Source organism: Lactuca sativa, chromosome 9 (assembly GCF_002870075.4).
Source record: "Lactuca sativa cultivar Salinas chromosome 9, Lsat_Salinas_v11, whole genome shotgun sequence".
In the NCBI taxonomy this organism is placed as follows: domain Eukaryota; kingdom Viridiplantae; phylum Streptophyta; class Magnoliopsida; order Asterales; family Asteraceae; genus Lactuca; species Lactuca sativa.
The window spans coordinates 41,641,684-41,659,422 of record NC_056631.2 but is presented as its reverse complement, the minus strand read 5'-3'; the positions used below and the strand labels follow the sequence as shown (position 1 = coordinate 41,659,422).

General features: G+C 38.4%; 1 protein-coding gene across 1 annotated transcript; it reads right to left on the bottom strand.

Annotated features, from left to right (window-relative positions):
• Positions 1-7,566: 7,566 nt before the first annotated feature.
• Positions 7,567-9,281, bottom strand: LOC111898295 (protein trichome birefringence-like 34). Its single transcript, XM_023894211.3, has 5 exons — positions 8,881-9,281; positions 8,600-8,777; positions 8,295-8,491; positions 8,002-8,169; positions 7,567-7,933 (listed from the first exon to the last, which is right to left on the bottom strand). Exons 1-5 carry the CDS (start codon positions 9,279-9,281, stop codon positions 7,567-7,569), a joined length of 1,311 nt encoding a protein of 436 aa, XP_023749979.3.
• Positions 9,282-17,739: the final 8,458 nt, after the last annotated feature.

Below are 17,739 nucleotides of genomic sequence, written 5' to 3'. Positions count from 1 at the left end.
CTGGTCCTGAAAGCAGTCTTCTGCACATCCTCATCCCTAACCCGCATCTGATGATACCCGAAGCGTAGATCGATCTTGGAGAACCAAGACGCTCCCTGAAGCTGGTCAAACAAATCATCTATCCTCAGAAGTGGGTAACGGTTCTTCACCGTTACCTTATTCAACTCCCGGTAATCTATACACATACGATGCTACCCATCCTTCTTCCTCACGAACAGGATCGGCGCTCCCCAAGGCGAACTGCTCGGCCGAATGAAACCCTTGTCTAGCAGCTCCTGTAGCTGCGTAGACAACTCCTGCATCTCAGGGGGAGCTAGGCGATACGGTGCCTTGGCTATCGGAGCCGCACCAGGAATCAGGTCGATCCCAAACTCAACCTGCCTCTCAGGAGGTATTCCCGGTAAATCCTCGGGAAATACATCCGGAAAGTCTCGCACTATCGGAACATCATCAACTGTCGTCTTGCCCTTCTCCCGGGCATCCAAGATATAAGCTACATAACCAGCGCAACCCTGCTGAAAATAGCGCCTCGCCCTTGCGGCGGAACAAAAGGTCGGTCCGCGTTGTGGCCTCTCGCCCTGAATCACTAACTCTCCCCTATTGGGAGTGCAAACCCTCACTAGCTAAAGCTCACAATCAATCACCACCCTGTCGGGGCTTAGCTAATCCATGCCTATAATAAACTTATTCCCTCGCAGGGGAATAGGAACCAGGTCCACCGAAAACTGCTCGTCAAACAACTGAAGAGAACACCCTCTATGCACTATGGCGACCCTCACGGTCCTGTCATCTGCTATCTCAACCTCTAGTGGACAATCCAGCTCCCCTGGAGCTCTGCTAAATCTCTTGCTAAGCGCAAGCGATACAAATGATCGGGTAGCCCCCGAATCGAATAATACCATAGCAGAAATGCCGTTCACAGAGAACGACCCTATATAAAACATACAATCATAAGCAATAATCAATCAATAATAATATAGAGATGAAGGGAAGATACATACCCGTCACCACATCAGGAGTCGCTCGCGCCTCCTCTGCTGTCATCTGAAACGACCTACTCTTCGCCACTGGCGCCTCGGCTCGGCCCTGCCGGCCATCTATAATCCTCAAAGTAGCAGGGGCAGGTGCAACCACCTTCCCTACTGCAGCTAAACTCGGACACTGGGACTTTTTATGTCCCCTCTTATTGCACTGAAAGCAAATCAAATCTGATGCTGCAACGGCAGTAGCAGGGGCCATACAATCCCTGCTCAAATGCCCAGTCCGATCGCACTTGAAGCAGCCGGAACTCCCTGCCTTGCACACCCCATCGTGCAACTTCCCACACCTGCCACATCGACTGTGGCTCGGCTGAATCCTGGATCTGTGATCTGAAACCTTGGGCTTTTTGCCCGAACCTCCTGAACCCGAAACGGCCTCCGGTTTCCTCTTCTTCTCCATCTCGAGATCAATCTCCCTCTCTCGAGCCCTAGCAATCATGTCGTCCAATGTTTTACAGCTGGACCGGCTCACAAACTGGCGAATATCGCTCTGCAACATCTCATGATAGCGGGCCTTCTTCATCTCCTCATCGGCTGCATACTGAGGAACAAGAAGAGCCCTCTCCCTGAACTTGGCGGTGATCTCCGCCACGGTCTCTGTAGTCTGGGTGAGGTCCTGAAACTCTCTGGCTAACTGCTGCACCTCAATAACTGGTGCAAACTCCGCCCTGAACCTGGTAGAGAAATCAGCCCAGGTCATGGCATCCAACGCTGCATCATCTCCAATGGTATGTCCGACCTCCTCCCACCAATCCCGTGCCCTGTCCTTCAGAAGACAGGACGCCAATCTGACCTTGTCCCCCTCGGGACACTTGCTAGTGCGGAACGCGTTGGCCACATCTGCCAACCATCTAGTACTCGCTATGGGGTCCCGCGCACCGTGATAGTCTGGAGCTCCACATGCCCTGAACTCCCTGAATGTAAGTGTACGCGACCCCATCATGGCCGCCATCTCGGCACGGAAGGTGCCCAATCTCTCATCCATCAGCTTTAGGATACCCTCCTTGATCGAACCGAAGATCACAGGAGTCTGCTCTAAAATGATACGAGTAATCTCTAAAGAAAGAAACTCTCTGGTCTGCTCATCCATGCGCTTGTCCCCCGAGCCTGATCCTGATCCCTCCCCGGCACCTCCACTGCCGGCTGTTGTCCTCGGACGCAAAACCACCATTCTGAAACACATCATAGCAACATCAGAAAACTGAAATATCTCAAGGGATCATTGATACTACTACTAGCTTCCTAGTCTTGTCTCGGCCTTCCTTGATTCGAGTACGGATCCTCTGCTTTCAGTAGTACGGGCCCATACTACCTTCCACATCTATCCGTACTTTCCTCAAGAACTGCCTTGACTCCACCAAGTCACTTCTACTACTACTGATCTCTGCTACTCTCATCCTAGGCTTGCCCTAGGGAAATCTCTGACTCCACTCAAACCAGTCCTCAACTGCTGAAGGCCTCCTTGTGATGCTAATTAGCCACCACCTGAATACCATCACATGCAATGAGGCTCGGATAATCCTTCGAGTAAAAGACTCGTCCCTACAACGGTTGGACTCAGACAAGAGCTGTGCAATAGGGCCAAATCTAGCACTCTGAGATTATTCAACCCTGCTCACATGTGATGTGACGTATTCACCTAATGGCTAACTCACACCACTCAGAGTCCCACAAAGCACAAAGCAAGCAGCATTCGGATAAAGGAAACATACTCAGGCAAAACTATTCTCATAACGAGAAGCTACACTAGCATGCAATGCTAAGCTCGCGCTACCAGGCATAACCTAAACAGGCTATCCTACTGCTGTCTACTCAATACTAGCATGCAATTCTCATAAAGCTGTAACACATATAGCAGGCACATAAGGCATCCTCCTAGATCCTTAGTCCTATACTAGCATGCTGTTCTACTGAAACTGGAACAATTAATCATAATAATAAAACTTTTATTGGTAATTTGGGAGTACTTACTTGAGCTCGGCTGATCGCATGCACGACACCCTTATCTTGTTTAAAAATTCTTTTCTTTCTAAGTGCTTTTCAAAATCTCCTTCGAAAACATTTTTCTTTTTGAAAATCTTTTTATCTTTCCCTTAGTTTGAGTTCAGATGCACCCGGAGGTGTATCCGAATCCCTCAAACTAGGGCTCTGATACCAACTTGAAACAACCCAAAAATACCACCCAAAAATTTTGATTTTTATTATAACAAAACCCACGAGACTGAGTATCACATAATAAAACCATATGCTGCGTGTTTCAAAAACCATAATAAAATACTGTGAGAAAAACTGTATCACAACTGTATCCAAACATATCAAGAAAACTAAATCAACTCCCAGGACAAAACTGAAGTTGTGGTGTGTGCGATGGCATCATCCCGAGCTCTTCCCTTTGCCTGCGGAAGTACCTGAAACCAAAACTGAAACTGTAAGCACGAAGCTTAGTGAGCTCCCCCAAACTACCACATACCACATAATAACATATAAGCACATACTGGGCCTTGCCCACTGTATCGGACTGAAGTCCGGGCTAACTGGGGCCTTGCCCCCTCCATCGGACCGAAGTTCGAAGCTGACTGGGACCTCTGTCCCCTACATCGGACCGAAGTCCGAAGCTGACTGGGACCTTCGTCCCCTACATCAGACCGAAGTCTAAAGCTGACTGGGACCTCCGTCCCCTACATCGGACCGAAGTCCGAAGCTGACTAGGACCTCCGTCCCCTACATCGAACCGAAGTCCGAAGCTGACTGGGACCTCTGTCCCCTACATCGGACCGAAGTCCGAAGCTGACTGAACATAGCATAAACATATCAACTAGCATAAACACATAAATCATGTCTAAGCCACGGAGGTGTCAAACATACTAGCTACTGCATTAGACCGAAGTCCAGAAACTACGACTAACTGAATGGGCCGGCATTGTGGCCTTAGACCCGTTCCTACTGAAGGGAAACTCACCTCGTGAACTGGCTACTGTGTGAATGGCTCTGGAAGCTAACTGCTCCTGCTCCGGTATCTCCCCGGCTACAAGTCCATAAACACACTCAATCAATGCTAAACACTGCACTGGGGTAAAATGACTCTTTTACCCTTGGTCAAAGTCAACTATCTCGGTCAAAGTCAACCCACAGTTAACCTGACTCGCCGAGTCTCTAGTCTCACTTCTCAACCCTACTCGTAGCTACTCGTTGAGTATGGCATCGACTCGACGAGTACCCTCTCGATCCAAGAACTTAGACAATCTTCATCTGACTCGCCGAGTCATATGAACAACTCGACGAGTTGTTCTTGAGCTAAGAAGATTGCCTTGGACTCGCCGAGTTGTATGAACAACTCGTTGAATCCCTCCATTACTGAGTCTGCCCTCCAACTCACTGAGTCCACTCTACTACTCACAGGCTTCCTCTCGACATCACTCAAAAGGAAAAAAAAACGGGACTCGTGACTTGACTCGCCGAGTCGTTCTTCCGACTCGCCGAGTCACATCCATGCAGCTACTCTAAACTCGATTCTGCTTGAATCCAGCGTCTGAAACTTATAGATCTGGGCTTCCTTAACTCGATTAGCACATAAAGATTCTATCTTTATGTGCCCATAAGCGACCAAGAAGATAATAAGGCTCAAAAATCATAATGAAGGCTAGATCTAGGGTTCTTATGCAAAGCATCTTCAAAAAGGCAATAGATCCGGGCTCTACAACTCATAAATGAACAGATCTAGGGATCTCTCGACCTATTAAGGCATCCATACAACTATAAGGCTTGGAAAATGCATCAAACTAGCCCTAGAAGAGTTCTAATGGAGGTCTAAAGCATAAAACAGAAGGAATCCAAGAAATACCTCAATGAACTCTGATTTTGCCCTTGGATCTTTGCTCTACACCTCTTCTCCTTGCTCCTTTCTTCTTCTTCTTCTTCAAGCCTTCAAAATCCACACAAAAGCACTTAAAACAAATAAGGGATGGATTAGGGTTTCTCACAGCTCTCTGAGGGTGAAGGGGGCGAGTTTGGGGCACACAACATTGCTTAAACAGTGAGCAACCCGAGGATTTAGGGTTTCTTCCAGGCAGGCAGACTCGCCGAGTCCCGAATATGGACTCGCCGAGTCGCCGACTAACACGTGCACGAAAACTCGACCCTACTCGGCGAGTCAGGCCATAGACTCGCCGAGTCCCTCAATAAAACTTCTAAATAAATGCCACGGGAACAACATACCAGAGATGGGGCGTTATAGACTTCGTCGGTGAAAAAAAATGAGAGATGAACCATTTGGTGTATCTCCTTCTTCGAGTATGGCTTCATCTATCTCTTCTCCAACGATAACATCCGACTGTGGCTAGGGTCGTTCGCCTCTTGTTCGTTACTGGCAAGAACGGGCTGAAGTCAAAATGACGACCTCCATTTGTGAAGGGGTGAAACTAGAATGAAGATAACGTCAATGCTGTGACAATAAACCCTAGTGTCATCCTCTTGTCGTCGAAAAACCCCTAGATCTCTAGTAACTCCGTTAGAAAACCCCTAGATTTCATTTCCAGGCAGTGGTTTCGAAGAAGGTGAGGGATAGATCTGAAGCATTATGGTGGTGCTGTAACTCGATTTTCGTAGATCTGCGGAGGGTTTTTAGATCGACGACGAGAGTTTTCAGATAGAAGGTGATAAAGATGGATCTGGCGAGGGTGGTTTTTGACAACGGGGGGCTCAATTTTCATTGACTGGTAAGGAATTGGATTTTCATCAGCTAGAGCTCTAGAGAAGCTTGCGCTAGGTTTACAAATGCCGACATAGACTCTTGTTTCAGGATGTGGTGGTGGCGGCGTTGGGACGTTGGCTCCAACAAGAAAGTGGTGGTTCCGACAAGAGGAATTCATCTGAAAAGTGTTTTTTTTTTTTTTTTTTTGTGAATATATTGTAAGAGAAAGAGAGAGAGGGAGAGGGGGAGGGTAGTTTTGTTTTGTGTGTGTGTGTGTGTTTTAAATGAAACGAAAATAAAAAATTAAAATAAAGACAATTTCATCATTTTAAGTATTTTTAGAATTTTTTTTAATCAAACTCGCAACAAAATCAAAGCTTGGACAGGTGGTCTTTAGTCCAAAACTTTTTGGACTAAAATGACATTTTTCGCAAACCATGGGGACCAAATTTGCAATTTTGTCTATTATTTAATATATATGTAATTATAAACAACTTATCAATGTATTTTTATTCATTATTTTCAGATATTTTACCACATAACAGTAACTACTTGTAACTACTTTGATATTTAAAAGATGAAGGTTTATCTATATAACGGGTTCTTGTACCCGTCTCAAGGTGGTCTCCAAACTTTTCGTTTTTTTGCGGCCCGGTCTCTTTCTATAGTGGTTCAGTGATGGTGATTTGGGGGATCGGCCCAATATATGCCTATTTGTGCACATCTAGCAGATATTCATGTCACAGTCAAAAATCCAATATATACAATCCTATCCTAATGGATCCCAAATCTGGTAATAAAAGATCTGATCCCATCCGGTTTCAGCTAAATCCGACTTTTGGGAAGATAATCTCTTTAGCAATAAGCCTATTATCAACCTATAATTATCGTAAAACCCATGAGTTAACATGACATTCACCGACTCATCATGTGCAATTTTGGCCCAACTGGCATTGAGGTAGTTTTATCAAGAATTTCAGTTTTCAATTGTTCTCAAAGTTCTAGGCAAATCGCATGATTATAGAGATTTCTTAAATCAAGTACTTTTTTTAATAAATGGCTAGTGAGTTTAATTTTTGTTGAAAATTTGAAATTGTACCTGCACCAGTTATACTTATAAAAGTTATCTATTCTAATAAATAAAGAATTTTTTTGATTATTTGTTATATTTTTATATGTTATTTTGTGGTTATTTTAAATTAGTTTTTTTTTTCCACATGACAATTTATAGGTTTTTTTTATTTTATTAAATTTCACATAATATTTAAATGTAATAATAAATACATATCAATTTAATTATTACTTTCCTTCTAATTTCTAAATTTGTATATTAAAGTTTCATTAGTTTCTTTGTTTATGTATCTAAATTATTTGTTTAAATTTAAAGAGAAAAAACACTTTAATTTTAATAATTCAATATTTTTCTTTATTTTTAATATAAATTCAAACTTTTCAAATATTTAAAATTTTATATTTAATTTTTTTTTTAAATAAACTCATATATTAGATAGATCTTACACCTAGTCAAATCATATTTTACATATATCTCCATATGCGTATACATGATTTTGTGTTTTACAAAATCTTATCTTTGAGGAACAAACTAAAATAAATACATGAATATGTAGTGATAACTTTTTTAACTTGCATCTCGTAAACGGTAATAATATATTTATTAGTTCAATGAACTACATATTGAAAAGCGTGAATGAACAGAAGTACATATTTTGAGTATTCTACTAGGCTAATAACCTAAAATGTCACGAATCTCACCATTGCAAAAAACTAATCCCGAATGGTTTGGTATTATCTTTCAGGCTTCATATATAGCATTGCTTATTGGTAAGCGATTGCTGTTGTTGGAAAAATGTAAGCCAATAAAAGTTCATTCCAAATATCAGGAACTCCAGGAAGGCACCAGTGTGCACAATCTGAAATACTATGTGGTTTCTTCTTTTCATCTTCGGTGAAGGGACGCCATAGTTTCCTATAAATAGTAGGATGTGCATCTCTTCTGGCTTGTGTTAGCTGTGTTATATTTATCATTTGCACATTCACTCCCTTGGCTTTCAGTTTGCTCAACGATGATTCCAATATTCTCAGTATATTGGGATCTGTTCCAATTTCCCAAAATCTGTAATCCATCAATGGCTCCGTTTCTCCATAACAGGTTTCATGCTTCTTGCCTCCCCAATCTGTAGCCCTGCAAAATGAAGTAAGAGTGTGAAAATGATCCAAAACATAAATTTATTATTCTTGTTTTATACATACCACGCATGAGCTGCTGTATGACCCATGTAGAACAACTTGGTTTTTGAGGGATTGATGTTGGCATGAACCCATTTGGACCATGTTTCGAGAGCCATCTTGTAGGCACGAGGACTATCGATAACTTCAACCACTTGATTAGGAGCACCCATTAACGATCCAGCACTCTTCCTGATTTGGAAACGAAAAGAAACATAACTTCATGAGTTCGCTAAAATATTTAAGGAAATTAACATCGGATTCTTATTATAAGAATTTAATTTGTGAGGTGATGATACTTTACGTTATCTACTTACAAGAGAGTCACTGTGGGTAATCTCCACCAAAGACATGAATTAAATATGATTACATCAGCATCAACCCAATGCTTTGCATGTTTCTCAATAGCTTTGCTTCGAATAACTCGAAGGTGAGCACGATGGTCAAATGGATCATCTCCGTTTGATTCTACTAGCATCGGAGCCCAGTAGTAATCAACTGAGATATTGTAGTCCTGTAATGATTTAATGTAACTAGCGATCGATTAATTAATTGCATGTATGATATATAAACACACCGTTTGCGACATTAAAAGATATAGCAAACGAAAAATACGACTTACATGGGCTCTGAAGGAATACAAGGTACCATTGAGACCTTTTGAGTTAACCTCCTTTTTCCCTGGAATTGATGATTGGAGCATGCAAATCATCGAATCCCATTGGTTCCTGTTTATCGAATCCCCCACAAACAATAGCCTCTTACCCCTCAGTCTCTTTACCACTGCTTCACCATCAAACCTATATATTGCAAACAAACGAACATTAGAAAACTAAAGATAACAAAAGAAGATTAGCAACATTGGACATTCAAGATTGTCTCAAGCGTGAGAGAGAAAGAGACCTAGGGAAGTCGCAGTCATTGGGTTGCCACCTCCATTGTTGATACTTTGAATCCTTTCTGCCATAGGTTAGGCAAGCTAGATCACCATTAAGATAAGGACACTCATGTTCTTTATACAAAGGGTAATGACTTTTGTTGTCGTGAACCCATCTTCCCGAGAACAAATCACAGCTGTCCGTTGAAGACGGAGGTGCAATGTTCAGTGTTCTCGGATCATCAAAAGCTGGTGTACTTGTATTTATGTTAGTCGTTGTACTCGTAGGATCAGTAACCTTAACCTTGCTAATGATCAGTACTGCTTCTAGATTATTGTTTCTGAAAAATCGTAATGTTGCTAATCCTCCAAGGAAGAATATGAATAAGCAACAATGGAACATGGTCTTCATGTCCCATGATCCCATTGAATAATGCTTGAGCCCCATCTCTCTCCTTCTCTTGTTCTCTCGTATTATTTATATTAGTAAGACACAGTGAGCAAACAAGGGTGGATCCACTGTACTAGGTTTGAGTATGTTAACTTATTAAGAGGTTATTTTTTTATTTTGAAGGGTAACGTCACTCTAACTTAGGAATTGATTTAATTCACTGTTGTTTTTTTTTCCTAGGTGTTTAAAGTTGAATCCGCAAGTTTAATGCGTCATTAAGGTCCAAACATATGTTTTAAAATGTCGCTTGTCTAATTGTTAAATGGGTATCCCGGTTTCTACCATGCCCCGTCATTAAAAAAAATGCAACTTCATTTAATTAAAACCCAAGTCATTAAAGGAGGCGACATGTGTGTAAATAAGAAGTTAAATTGTGTTGTTTTATATTTGGAAGAGCAATGAACTAAATTTCTTGTCCCCTTCCTCGTTCTCCTCTCCCCAAAAACCCTTTTGCTTTAGTGTTAATTAGTTGCCCAGGGCACAATATGTGAAAGTTTACGTGCGCAGTTCCAAAACACCCGTTTGGTTACGCTGATTGTATACATCATAGGTTTGAGGATCACCACAAGAATTCAGACGTGTACTGACGACTTCTATGTCGACGACTTGTCCTTGCTACAACTTATGCTATACTGAGGACATGTCGTCGTAAAGAGATGAACAATTTTTTTTGACCAGAGTATTTATGTCAACGACCTCATGTTGTCTCCATAGCTTAAGCGGGAAACGAAAAGGGTTTACGAGGTTTTATGAAAACTTATGCTGACGACATGTTGTCGGTATGTTACTATATTTTCTATATATTTATAATTCATGTTGTAGAAAAAAGAAACTGATGTCGTTTCTGGAGAATGATCCCAATGACATGTTGTTAGCATAGAGGTCTTTTCTTGATTTATGAAAATAGAGAAACGGCGTCGTTTTCATTATTCCTATATCGAAGACTTGTCGTCGGCATAGGGTTCCAACATCTTTGGTATCCCTAGCTTCATCATTCACACTGACGCACGAAGAAATCGAACCCAAAACTCTCTCGATCGGCGACCCCTTCTCTGACACAATGTCACATCCTTTCACAGTATTATGCTTCCTCCATTATACTTTTGCTAATTTCACAGATTTTGGGAGTAATTTTGAGTTTTCCATGTTTCAATTTCTAGAAAACTAGCCATCATAGTCTCTGGCACTTGCCTTCGGCCACCACTAAAAGATAATATGTCAGGCCTAGAATGTCCCTATATCTCTTGTGTTTCTGATTTTTGTTGTGATTTTGATTCGTTTGTATTTTTTTGTTTCGTTTTCTGATTTGGTACTATTTTTCGGTGAGTAAACTACCATAGACGTTGGACTTCATATTTTTGGTGATATTTCGGTGACATTTCATAGCGGTGCGATTTTCTGGTTATTGGGGTTCTATCCCTTTTTTTTCTGACATAGGCAAAGGTCGCAAAGGTCTATTTCCCAATTTTAGAATTGAGTGTATAAAATGTATAATATGTATGATTCTATTATTGGTTTAGGTTTACTAGTTTCAATACATATAAGATATTTGGAATTAGATGTATAAAATGTATCATATGTATGATTATGTTATTTGTTTATGTTTACTAGTTTAAAGTACATATAACATGAAGTGATAAATCGTATAATGTGTTTCTATATTGATAATAAGTGCTTAATGTTTTATAAGTGAATGGTTAAAGCGTTTCTGTTTCCATGATAAGTTTTAGTGATTAATCGATAAAGTGATTAATTGATAACTAATTCATGTATTTATATTTTCATGATAAGTGCTTAGGTTGTTTTGTTAGTGAATGTTTAATGAATATGGTTGCTATTGGTTTGTATTGTAAAGTGCTTAATATGTTTTTATATTCATGATAATATAGTTTTAAAGTGCTTAATATTGATAACGACTTAATTATTTAGTTTAATTAAGTAATATGATTGTTTACAGTAGAATGTTATAGTTGAAAAACCAAAAGTAAATTGTGATAATAGAAAAAAACAAATAATATCTAAAGTGCAATGCTATAATATAAAAAAAACCAAAATCAGATGCTAACATAATAGAAATATGAAAAAGTACACTATAATTTAAAAAAAAAAACAATTTTTTAAAGTAAAATAGTAGAATATAATAGGAAAAAATATTAATATAAGACATTAAATGTAACAAATTATTTATTTAAAGTACAATGTTATTATGTATAATATAATAACGTAATTATTTAAAGTATAATGTTATAATAAAAAATAGGTTCTTTAGTTTATGTCTCTTGATTAAAATCATCAAGAGCTTCTGTGTGAACTTGATTTAGAAATTAATTTTGGGTTATCCCTGTTTTTGGATAGCTTTTTGAATACTTTATCTCATTTAGGATGTGAATGCATATTGTATGATTGTATGTTTAAGAAAAAATCATTGTCATTTTCTCTTTGCTTCTAAGGTATATATTTCTTTATATACTTGGGGAGCTAAGGAGAAATAATGTCAAATTTTTCTCAAACAACCAATCATGCAATACACATTCACATATGAGATAATATATTCAAAAGTAGGTTTCGAAGTCTACCCTTAAGAATATTGTGACATCCCTATTTTCACAATTAGAAAATACCTTTTTATTTATGCTTATTTAAAACAAAGTACTTTTTATATTGCGGAATTTTTTCCCATAAAAGTATTTCTGAAGAAATATTTTTCATTGATTATCAAATACTTGGGATCTCATAACTGATACAAGAAACATAAGCATAAACATGGTTACTAAAGGCCTTACAACATCTTTTATACCATGGTATATATTTCCTCGAATATCTCATTGGATCCAACATTATTGCTTTTATACTGTTTCATATGATACAAAGAAACTGAGTGGGTGAGGTTAGGAAACCGAGTGAGTACAAAGGTTTTTAACCCATAATATTATAATCTTTGATTATATATTTTTCAGGAAACAAATAACCCAGTTACATATTCCCGTTATCCTCACTTCCTAATCCTTAAATAATGATCTCGAGGGATCTCTATTAAAGGTTCTTTTATCAACATCGGTCATCATTTATTCTTCCTTGAGCATCTAGGCACAACAGTACAATAGTACTTTATGACATCCCCAAATTCACGGTCATTTTAAAAATTTTATTAATCGTTATTTGAAAATTAGAGTATTATTTTTAAAAAATAATATTGTAGAATTTGTTCCCAGAAAAACATGATAAATATATTATCAAATCATTTCCAAAGAAATGTATTTTGTTTATATTAAAACTTTGGGATGTCATTATCAATATAGAAACACAAGCATAAGCAAACCTTACATTCATTTACTGCAGCGATTTACATCTCCTTTAATCTCTCAGTGTAATGTAGCTTCGTATCGACACCTTTGATATAAATAAATAAACTGAGTGGGTCAGGTTGGGAAACCTGGTGAGTTCATAGGGTTTTTAACCCACAATAATAAAGTTATTGTGTTTCATCATCAAACAATAACCCAATTACTCATCCACATTATCTTCTTTATTTCTTAAGGATCTACCCTAAGAATCATCTATCATTCACTTATTCATTCCTAAGGATTGTCCTAAGGAAAATGCACGAAGTCCATCGCTGCTAATAACACAACTACCAATGTTATCTATTAGGTGCAGCTGCCAATATTATCATTTAGGCGTAACTGTCAGGATTATGATGTCATTTATTAGGCACAACTGCCGATATTATCCTTTAGGCGCATCTGCTAGGATGTTTAGAGTATATCGTAGTTCAAAAACATCTACAGGTTGTGGTGCAGCTGCCAATGTTCATCTATAGGGCACTAAGTCCATAGCTGCCAATGTTTATTTATATTATCTTTCATCCCTCATCATTCATATACTCATCTTTACCCAATATTTTTATAGGTATAAAGTACATATATAGTTTACATCAAATAAAACATATATATTCAGTTCTTCCAACATAGATATCAGGAACACAGATAATATGCACACATAGCATGTAATTTATATTAAATACTTCATATCTATGTGTAAGATGAAAGTAACTATGCACTCACTTGTTAAAGTGATGACTTGAAATTCGGATAGCGCTTCGCTTCTAACAATTGTTTCCTTCGACGAAACCTGGTATTGTTACCACTAGATTTTAGTCTAATATTTATAGAGACTATTTACGAGCAACATTATTTTATAGGCTGGGAAATGACCCAACTCATTGAGTTGAGTGCCAAGTGTCACCATTTGGTGGCAAGGCGTGAGGAAGAACCAATGGTCAGGATTGTGCCATGTGTCAATTGCAAATTAATCCAAAAAATAATTATCTTCTAAAATTCATAACTTTTGCATACGAGATCTGTTTTTGACGTTCTTTATATCCACGCGTAAGTATTGACGAGATCTACAACTCTCCTTCTACCTTTATCAGCTAATTCTCGACCAATTTTAAATTTAATAGTATGAGAAGATTATATTGTTTAACGACCATGTAAATCCATAACTTCTACATACAGACTCCATTTTCAAATGTCTTTTTATTGATGAAATCCTATTAATTAGATCTTTAATTCTTATTTAGGTTGTGTTGGCAAAACATCGATTGATCTAAAATTTGATTTCCGGGCAGTACATTGTTAGGCTAAATCTTAGAAAAATCATAACTTCCTTATACGAAGTCAGATTTGTACGTTCTTTTTATGTATGTTCTCGATTTAATGTATACTATGATTTTCATTTAGATTAATAAGGCTCAAAGTTTTTTTTTATCGCAAACTCACTTTTTACGATTCCTGGTGTCGTGTTGGTTTTGGCGTAAAACTTTGACGATTCAAAATGTCTTCATTAAAACTCAGATTTCAACATTCTTTATATGTAGGGAACCCTTGTGACATATACTATATCTTAGTTAAGATTGTTTATTCTAAGTAATCTTCCTTCAAAAATTCACTTTTGACACTTATTGTCTCTAAATTGACTAGCCTAAATCTACGGACGTTACAATTATCTCCCCCTTAGGATGATTACGTTCCTGAATCATCAACGAGACAGGGCTTGTATAATGACTCCACATGTTATATTTTCATCCTAGGTAATAACCTTAACTCATATGTTCCCTTGAATGAGTATCTAACTCTTGGACTTCTTGACTGCTGGGGATGCTCAATCTTGCATCTGTTCTCTATCTTCTGTTGGACCTTCAATCGTAAATTTCGAGTTACAAACTCAATTTTTATTAGAGACTCCTTATTTTTCTTAACAGACTTAACTTAAGAGAAGTTCTTTACTTCGATTATCATGATAGGCCGATGGGCCATGTTCTAATGACCTCTCATCGTATGATGCAATGCTTAGACTTAGGTCTCTTAGAGTCAAATTCTAGAATGGAATATATCTTCCTTCATGTTCTAATGTGATATAATTACGTTCTAGCATGTAGTACTTTTAGCTACATGCTTCTTTACTTTAATAATGATCGTGATACTTCTATTGATCACCTCGATTATCTTTCACTTCAATCTTCTAGCTTAAGTCAAATGCTAAAACGAACTTGGTTCTTTGATCTACGTAACATAATCATCTTAGTTGGACTCAATTTGATATGACCACTAAGGCCGGAATAACAATTATCTTCTTAGTCATTACCGAAATGATGGTAACGACATACATGAACAAAACGGAATCAATTACTAGCTTTTTGGTAACCTTGTGACTTTCCCTGATCCAAGTGAGAGTCATGTGCTTCCGGTAGTATAGGCCTCTAATACCATTCACACCTACTCATACTCATCCCAAGTATTGTCTCGCTATTCTCCAAGTCATCATACAAGTATTTCACATAGTCATTTAACACATCGGATAACATAACTAAGGTTTATATTATTCCTTGAAATGATTACATAGATGTTCAAGTTCAACCTATACTATGCCTCTAATAGGCTACACCACATGATACTATCTGCGTGGCTACTTCATATCTTGATCTTTGGATATAAGGTACTCACTCATGATTCCTTTCATTGTGACCTACTTCATCGAGGATCATCTAGAATGCTCTTGCCTTTGGCTTTGGCGGTGCATTTGGTTTTGTAGCACCTTCCCTCTTTGGGCAGTCTAGCTTGAAGTGCCCTTCTTCATTACATTCGTAACACACCCTTTTGTTGAATGTACACTCATGGGTGTAATGCCCAAACTTTCCACACTTGAAACATGTCACCTCCTCACCACATTTTCCAAAGTGTTTCCTGTTGCACTTATCGCACCATCTTACTTCACCTCCTCCTCCAAACATCTTAAAACCAGACTTTGAGAATTTTCTCTTCTCATTAAACCTTGAAGATCCTTCAAACTTTCTCTTCTCGCCAACTTCAAACTTGTTGGCAGCTCTACTCTTAATCTTCTCCTCAACAGAGTTAGCAATGCAGATAGCCGCCTCAAGAGTTGGTGACTAGCGTACTGCCACATAATATTCCCATGGTAGTCCATTTTGTATACTTATCGACTTTCGTTAGTTCGTCAGGGACGATGTACAAAGTAAACTCCATCTTGTCCATGAAAGCATTAGTATACTCGTCACTGGACATGTTGCTCTTCTTCAATATTAGAAACTGGTTTTCTAGTTCCAGCATGTTTTGGGTTGAGCAGAACTTGTGTTTAGTGTGGACCAAGAACTCTGCCCATGTTAGTTGTAGTGGCTCAATTTGGCTTATGGTCTTCGCGAAGGTGTTCCACCATCGAACAACACCACCTTTAAACTGACACACAACATAAGTGGTTTGTAGTTTGCCCTTGCAACCACACGTTATGAAAGCAGCTCTATTTCATAGACCCGGTCTATAAATCTGGTTGGATCTTCTTTCCTAGGAAATTTTGATGGTTTGCAGGTCGTGAAGTCTTTGTACTTGCATCTGTTTCCTTCAATCCCTTTGCCTTGGTTATTTCTCTTAACCACTGGCGGTTCATCTTGGCCAACGGTTCTACGATAGTTTCCCTCTTCTAGTTGACCTTCATTTAGTTTGGGATATTCAACAAACACAGTAGGTTCATCCCTATTCTATTGAAGTAGACTCCTTATCTCTTCCATGTGACGATCCAACATAATTTGAATCATTCCTTGTACTCCTTCCATAGTGATTGGTTCGGATACAACCGCTTTTTCTGGTGCACGCTCAATCACGGGGTGCTGATTAGTGTTAGCATTTCCATTAGCATTCCCAAATCTGCTTCTAGTTCCCACCATTTCGATTTATGCACCAAATCAGACGTTCGGTGTTCAATGACGAGAATTCATATAGGAAAGCTTTATTTACGATTGACGGGTAAATCTCCTTATCTATTCAAAAAGTTACATGCCAATTCTAATATCGTAATTAAACGCATAGAAATCTGAACACGTAAAGTTTCCAGATCTGGTCGGCACAGACCATAGATCCAATCAAACTATAGCGTCAAAAAGCATCACAAATCATTTAGCACATAAATACATTTTAGGCATCTTTCCTAAATAAGCTAGTGCTTGTGTCTATTCAGGTGTACTTCCTAAAATATATTAGACACACTCCTCACGATAATTGGTTAGCATTCTAGGTTTAAGTCTAGAATTCCTACAAATTCCTAGTTTGCTTAAACTAATGCTCTGATACCAACTGTGACATCGCCAAATTCACGGTCATTTTAAAAATTTTATTTATACTTATTTGAAAATTAGAGTATCCTTTTTAAAGAATAATAGTGCGGAATTTATTCATAGAAAAATATGATAAATATATTATCAAAGCATTTCCGAAGAAATGTATTTTGTTTATATTAAAACTTTGGGATCTCATTGTCAATACAGAAACATAAGCACAAACAGACCTTACATTCATTTACCCTAGTGATTTACATCTCCTTTAATCTCTCAGTGTAATGTAGCTTCGAATCAACACCTGTGATATAAATAAACTAAGTGTGTTAGGTTGGAAAACCTAGTGAGTACATAGGGTTTTCAACCCACAATAATAAAGTTATTATGTTTCATCATCAAACAATTAACCCAATTACTCATCCTCATTATCTTATTTCTGTCTTAAGGATCTACCCTAAGAATCATCTATCATTCTCTCATTCATTCCTACGGATTATTCTAAGGAATAGGCACGAAGTCCATCGCTGCCAATGGCACAACTGCCAACGTTATCTATTAGGTACAACTGCCAATATTATCATTTAGGCGCAGCTGCAAGGATTATGATGTCCTATATTAGGCGCAGTTGCCGATATTATCCTTTAGGCACAACTGCTAGGATGTTTAGAGTATATCGTAGTTCAAAAAGATCTACAGGTTGTGGCGCAACTGCCAATGTTCATCTATAGGGAACTAAGTCCATAACTGCCAATGTTCATCTATATCATCTTTCATCCATCATCATTCATCCATTCATCTTTACCCAAT